Source organism: Musca vetustissima, unplaced genomic scaffold (genome assembly GCF_032173495.1).
Source record: "Musca vetustissima isolate MV318-11 ecotype Yass unplaced genomic scaffold, APGP_CSIRO_Mvet_v1 utg75081, whole genome shotgun sequence".
Taxonomy (NCBI): Eukaryota; Metazoa; Arthropoda; class Insecta; order Diptera; family Muscidae; genus Musca; species Musca vetustissima.
Genome location: NW_026877308.1, coordinates 8,143 through 15,533, shown reverse-complemented (window position 1 = coordinate 15,533; position 7,391 = coordinate 8,143). Strand labels below are relative to the sequence as shown.

General features: G+C 35.3%; 1 protein-coding gene across 1 annotated transcript; it reads right to left on the bottom strand.

Moving 5' to 3' along the window:
* Positions 1-1,369: 1,369 nt before the first annotated feature.
* LOC133321887 (uncharacterized) lies at positions 1,370-4,409 on the bottom strand. Its single transcript, XM_061530961.1, has 2 exons — positions 4,301-4,409; positions 1,370-2,535 (listed from the first exon to the last, which is right to left on the bottom strand). The coding sequence occupies exons 1-2, from the start codon at positions 4,407-4,409 to the stop codon at positions 1,370-1,372; spliced, it is 1,275 nt and encodes a 424-aa protein (XP_061386945.1).
* Between the last annotated feature and the right edge of the window lie 2,982 nt (positions 4,410-7,391).

The window sequence follows — 7,391 nt, the reverse complement described above, 5'->3', positions numbered from 1 at the left end:
TTAGTGACCATGCAGACAAAGAGGCAGATGTATCCTTTTGTCGTTAACGAATTTGTAGCAGTCGATTGCTTTATGGTTATTGGGCCAGCGTAGTCAACACCACTGTGCTTAAACGGTCGAGTAGGTTGAACTCGGACCGAGGGAAGGTTGCCCATTATTTGTTGAGACGACTTGGCCTTGTACTTGAAACAAGTAATTCAGTTGCGTTGTACTTTTTTAGCCAGATTGCGGGCAGAAAGGATCCAAAACCTTCGAGTAACATACGCCTGCATTTGAATAAGGCCGCCATGTAGAGTCTTCAGATGTGCATCTGTAAAGATTAAAAGAGACAATGGGTTTTGTTTCGACAAAATAATAGGATGTTTAAAATCATAATTAAACTTAGCCTTTTGTAGACGTCCTCCAACACGAAGTAGACCATCTTCGTCGAGAAATGGACAAAGCTGGGCAATTTTGCTACTGGAATTAACGCCTTTTTCCTTCTGTAACTGCTGAATTTCGAGTCCAAAATCCACATCTTGAGACATAGTAATTAATTTTTGCAGCGATTTCTTCAGTTCAGAAGATCTGAGATTGCCAGTCATCCGTTCCTTCGATCCTTGTTTATATTGTAGAAAACGTAATATATAAGCAGTGATCCGTATTAGTTTTGTTAGAGATGAATATGCCGTGAGCAATTCTGGATATTCCGAGACAGTAGACGAGTTGATTTTTAATGCAGACTTTCGCATTTCGAGACTGGTTTCGTAGGAGTTTTCTGGCTGTTTGGGCCAAGTAGATGGAGCTTGAGAGAGCCATAGTGGACCTGTCCACCAAAGAGGATGAACAACTAAGACAGCAGATGATATACCACGGGAAGCACAGTCAGCAGGGTTATCGTTCGTAGAGACATAGCGCCATTGAGAAATATTAGAGTATCGTTGGACTTCGCTTACTCGATTTCCAACAAAAACGCTCCATTTTGATGATTCTCCTCTGAGCCAACATAAAACAGTTATACTATCAGTCCAATAAAATGTATTTTCAATGTTCAGCTCTAGCATATGTTGAACTTTGTGCACCAGTTTAGCTAACAGTGTTGCTCCACACAATTCCAATTTTGGTACAGATAAAACCTTTAACGGGGCAACTTTTGTTTTAGACTGTAGTAAGTTCACTACACCTTTTCCATTCTCATTTAAAACCTTGATATAAACAGCAGCAGCGAAAGCTGAAGTAGATGCGTCGCAAAATCCGTGCAGTTCAATGAGGGATTTGTAACTACCAATCCAGCGAGGTAACTACCAATCCAGCGAGGTATTGCGACATTTTCTATAGATTTGAGTTCCTTTAGATAAGTATGCCAGTTAATTTTCATGGTGGGAGAAACTTAATCTTTCCAATCGATGCCTTCGAGCCATAATTTTTGGAAATAGATTTTCGCTTGAATAGTGACAGGCGCCAACCAACCCAGAGGGTCATATAACTTGGCTGCATCGGATAAAAGACTCGCTTTTGTGACATTAGCTTTTATGGGAAAGTTGACTTCAAATGAGAACGTGTCATGTTCGGTATTCCAGCCTAAGCCTAGAGCTTTTACCACATTTGGTTCATTTAAATCAAAAACATTTGATTTTTCACGGAAGTCTTCCGGTATATGAGACATAAGTTCTGTGGAATTAGAAGTCCATTTGCGTAAATTAAATCCGCCAGCGGATAATAATTGAACCAAATTTTCCTGTAGAAAGATTGCTTCTGATTCAGAGTCAGCACCAGAGATAATATCATCAACGTATGTGTCCGTTTTTAATATCTTACATGCTTCTGGGAATTTTTCGGTTTCATCTTGAGCTAATTGATGAAGAACTCTAATCGAGAGGTACGGGGCTGAAGAAGTGCCATAAGTTACAGTTTGAAGTTTATATATGTAGATATTAGAATCAGAATTTCGCCATAATATTTGCTGATATTTTTGATGGCTTTCTACAACCTTAATTTGGCGAAACATTTTTTCCAAATCCGATCTAAATCCTATTTTGAATCGACGCCATCGATTAATAATTGTGGGCAAATCATTTTGCAGAGCAGGGCCAGGAAAAAGTTCTTCGTTCAATGAGGAAGAAGGTAATCTTTTACTGCTACCGTCGAAAACTACACGCAGTTTTGTCGTGGAACTAGATTCCCTCACAACACCGTGATGAGGCAGAAAATATCCATGAGGTTGGATGGATTGAGGATAGGGACCAATTTTTTCCATATGTCCGAGCGATTCATATTCATCCATGAACTTCTTATATTCATAGGCAAAGTTTGGATCTTTAGAAAACTTACTTTCAACCTGTTTGAGTCTTTTTAATGCGCTAAAGTCACTGTGACTGAACACAGGGGGAGATTTGCCAATTATTTGAGACCGAAAGGGTAAAGCGACAGTATAGCGTCCATCTGAGCCACGAGTGTAATTATTTTTGAAGAAATCTTCACAAGATATTTCTTCAGGAGTCAGTTTTCTGGATTCTACTAGTTCTTCTTGTTCCCAAAAAGCTTTTAATTGGGTGTCTAAGGAACACAAATTAACATTAACTCCCTTTGAGTAAGAAATCTCTGCCGTTGGGCCAGAAACTATCCATCCGAAATGGGTAAGTTGAAGAAAAATGCCTTTTTCAAACTTCTTTTGTTGAGGAAGTAAAATGTCTCCATACAAATCACCACCAATGAGCAAATCTATCCGATCGTTTTTGTCAAAATCTGGATCAGCTAATTTATATTCATTTAATTGAGGCAGTTTTTGTCTGTCCACAGGACCACACAATAATTGTTCAATGACGGCATTACGTAAGCTTGGCTTTCCAATTCAAAATCATTTTCAAATTGAGAGGCAAGATTAAGCTTCACAAATTTGCGAACAACAATAGTGTCTCCACCTACACCAGTTATTCGGGCAAATGTATTAAACTTTTTAAGTCTTAGAAGTTGAGATGCACTTTCTGTGATTAATGTCGCACCTTGATCTAAAATCGCTCTTAATTTGAAATTTCCAAATTCGCTCTTCACAACTACACGAATAGTTGCTAGCAACACGTGAGGCATAACAGTAGTGTTCAGAAGAGACAAGTTAATGTTTGAATTATCAACAGAGGAAGAAGAGGCCATTTGATCTGAGATATTTGAATTGTTGGATTTGCTTTGAGTGGTACACTCGTTATGAATAATAGTGTGGTGAGCAAGGTTGCAAGATTTGCAACGACTAGTACTTTTGCAGTCTTTCGAGAAATGGCCAAGATTCAAACAATTGCGACAAATTTTCTTTGAATTAATAAACTCTCGCTTAGAGGCAGATGACATGGCAGCAAATTTAAAACATTTATACAGAAAACGGCGCTTACCGCAACAGGGGCAATTTTCATCGTTAACAGACGCCATATTTATACGACGATTTTGAGTCATTCGTTGTTGTTGCGGTTTCGAATAATTAGGCTTAAATTGAGATTTCGATGTGCACTCAGTATATTCAGAAATTGATTCCAATGTTCGAAAAGTCGTTTCGAGGAAATTGTAGAGAACTGAAATATTTGGTATTTCTGTTGTGGCCTTCAATGACTGTTCCCATTCCTTGCAGGTTTGGAGATCTAGTTTACTGACAGTTATGTGGATAAGTAGAGGTTCCCAATTGGAGCAGTCAATGCCTAATGTGCTCAATAGAGCCAAGCTATTTCTTGTTGAGTCAAGAAGAGTTTTGATGATTTCACACGAGCCATTTGATTTTGGGATACTAAGCAATTTTCTGAGCACAGTATCAGGGATTTTCCTTCTATTGTGATATCTATTTTCCAGTGCAGTCCATGCTAAATCATAGCTTCTTTCAGAGGCAGGATATTCATTCACAATTGACAATGGCGTATCTCGACAAGAATTGTTCAAAAAATAATATTTCTGCACATTGGACAAGCTCTGATTATTGTGCACAAGTGAAAGAAACATATCTCTATAAGAGACCCAATTTAAATAATCACCAGAAAAAGTGGGAATGCCTATCTTTGGAAGACGAACGTCTGGGATAATAGTATCGTTCCTTTGAAAAGACGAGGCATGGAACGTCGAATGAAAATTCGGGGAACTCGGACTACGATATTCGGAAATAAAGTCGAGCAATTTTCCTTTACCACTGAGGTAAATTCTAAAAAATTGATAATGCACATCGTCGTGAAAGTATGGGACATCAGCAGTGTTAATTGATTTGTCCCGAACGATATCGAAAAGCTGCTCATGATTAGCTTCAAAAGTCTTTTTAATTTCATCTATCTCATCGAGACAGCTTTGGCACAAACCTCGGGTTTTTCACCAATGGGCAATTGTTCGAAATCCGAAATGATTCGTTGAACACGGGCCATTAAAATGTTTTGATCTTCAATTGATCGTGAATAATCCTCCATTTTGTATTTATGAAAAATTTCACTTTCGAGGAAATATTATTTGAAATGTCCCAGTAGAGGAATAGAAATAAAAGTTCATAAAAGTTTCCAATTAAAATTTCTCACCGATAAGAGGCTGAGTAAGTTTAGCACACACAAATGTAGTTTTTATTATTCCCAGAAAAGGGACAGATTTGATTTTCACAATTTCTTTAATTGTTTTTATTTTCACTGTTCAGTTTAAATTTCTTTCTCAAATTTTCAGATTTTTTGTAAATTTAGTTTTTCGTTGCACAAATTTATTTTTCTTTAATTTCCAGCTTTGTATTAATTTTAGTTCTTTTTCAGCTTTGTTGTAATTTTAGTTTTTTTCCAGGTTTGAGTTATTATTATTTTTTAATATTTTCTTGTTTCCAGATAAAGTTAAATTTCCAGGCAGATAAAGTTAAATTTTCAATAATTTGTTTTTTTTACTGACAATAGATATAGCATATAATTTCACAGTGTTTTTTGTTGTTGTTGTATAATACAAAATTTCAGTTTAGAAGAATTTTTTAGTTTTCACAAATAAAATATTTTTCTAATTTTCAGCAGGGGTTCAAGTTAATTTTTCAATTAATTTCCTCCACAGTTTTGGGGCAATAGGTTTAGCATATAATTTCACTTCGATTTTTCAGTTTATTAGAACAATTTTGTATTTTCACAGTTTGTGATTTCCACTTTTTCAGAAAAAGTTTATTTATTTGCACAACACTGTTTTTTTTTATTTTGTATAATAGTTTAGTTTTAGGGATAGGTCACTTTTTATTTTATATATTTTTTCTTTTTTATATAGGGAGAGTTCACTATTCCCGGGTTTCGGCACCATAAAAATGTATGAGAATATTTGGCTCCTCGAGCCAGCGCAAAAAAACACAAAAAAAGTTTTCTTTAATTTTTAAATTGTCTTTGGGGCAATTTTATTAAACACAAAATTATAATTAAATATAGTTTGTAAATAGGTTAGCCTCTGATGGGACAATGTTTAATAATATTATAAAATTATAAAAACGTTAACTTCAATAAGAAACAAACAAATTAATTATTTTAAAAAGAGACTTAAGTTATTTTATCACTTTAGCAGCAAGGCAGAAAAATTGTTATTAGTTCGACAGTTGTAATGCAGCACGGCAGATAAATAAAACATAACTAAAAATCTAATGCAAATAAAAACATAACAAGCCGGCATTGATCTTATTTACTGTCTCTGCTTTCGCTACTGTCTTTGTTATGACGTCGCTGCATTATGTTTAGTAAATAAACAATGCAGCGACAACAATAACAAAGAATAACGTAACAGAGACAGTAAACGAAGATCATTGGCCGTGCTACGTTGCCAAATTATGACCTTGAATTATTTGCATTAGAAAAAGGGAATAGGCAAAAATAGAATATTAACAAAATAGGGATGTCAGTTCGTGACACTTTAAGGAACTATTGTGTTCCTTATGCCCTATTAGAATAGTAAATATAGCATAACGGGAAATTTATAATTTAAATGAATAAGAATAAATTATAAATAAATAAAATATAAATAAAAAGTAAATTATTAAAGAAACAAATCGTTGATTCTCCAACATTCCCCCGCACAAAGAACAACTGTTCTTGACATAGATTGGGGCAGATTTATGAGGTGTTTTATTTGGTTTCCGAGCTAACCACGCTGTGCCTCGGCTCACAGCAACTCTCTTCTGGAACATTTGCGTAATTAAAGTTTTGTTGTTGGGGCAGAAGTGCAACTTTGGATACAGGACGTTTGTAGATTTTACCACTGCATTTTAGGGAAACAACTCGAACTTTTCCATCAGCACCGGGATGGACTTCTGTAATTCGGGCTAGTGGCCATTGACCTGGGGCAACACGTTCATCAAATATTATGACCAAATCTCCAACTTTAAGGTTGTTTTGGGGTTTGAGCCATTTTGGACGAGATTGTAAACGGTTGATATATTCAGTTTTCCAGCGATTCCAAAATTGTTGGTTGAGCATCTGAACTACTTTCCAGCGAGAAAGTCTATCTATATTTTGGTCTAATAGATTTTCATCTGGGATAGATAAAATGGGTTCTCCAACCAGAAAATGAGATGGAGTTAAGGCTTCATAATCTGCTGGGTCAGTTGAAATGGGTCAAAGCGGCCTGGAATTAAGACATCCTTCTATTTGAGCCAAGAGAGTAGTAATTCCTCGTATTTAATTATTTTAATTATTTTAAAAAGAGACTTAAGTTATTTTATCACTTTAGCAGCAAGGCAGAAAAATTGTTATTAGTTCGACAGTTGTAATGCAGCACGGCAGATAAATAAAACATAACTAAAAATCTAATGCAAATAAAAACACAACAAGCCGGCTTTGATCTTATTTACTGTCTCTGCTTTCGCTATTGTCTTTGTTATGACGTCGCTGCATTATGTTTAGTAAATAAACAATGCAGCGACAACAATAACAAAGAATAACGTAACAGAGACAGTAAACGAAGATCATTGGCCGTGCTACGTTGCCAAATTATGACCTTGAATTATTTGCATTAGAAAAAGGGAATAGGCAAAAATAGAATATTAACAAAATAGGGATGTCAGTTCGTGACAGTTTAAGGAACACAATTGGGATGCCCTATTAGAATAGTAAATATAGCATAATGGGAAATTTATAATTTAAATGAAAAAGAATAAATTATAAATAAATAAAAATAAATTATTAAAGAATAAAATCGTTGATTCTCCAACAAGTAGTGAATAATGTTAAGAAAATTGTAATTTTCTTCAGAAGTTGCAAATATGTGGGCTCCACTGTACGTTTCGATAAAAAAAGCAAAGGGTCCCCCCTTATGGATTTTCAAGAAAATTTTTAAATTTTTCAGAAGTTTCAAATGTGTGGGCTCCACTGTACGTTTCAATAAAAAAAGCAAAGGGTCCCCCCTTATGGATTTTCATTAAAAAAAGCAAAGGGTCGCTCTTTATGGATTTT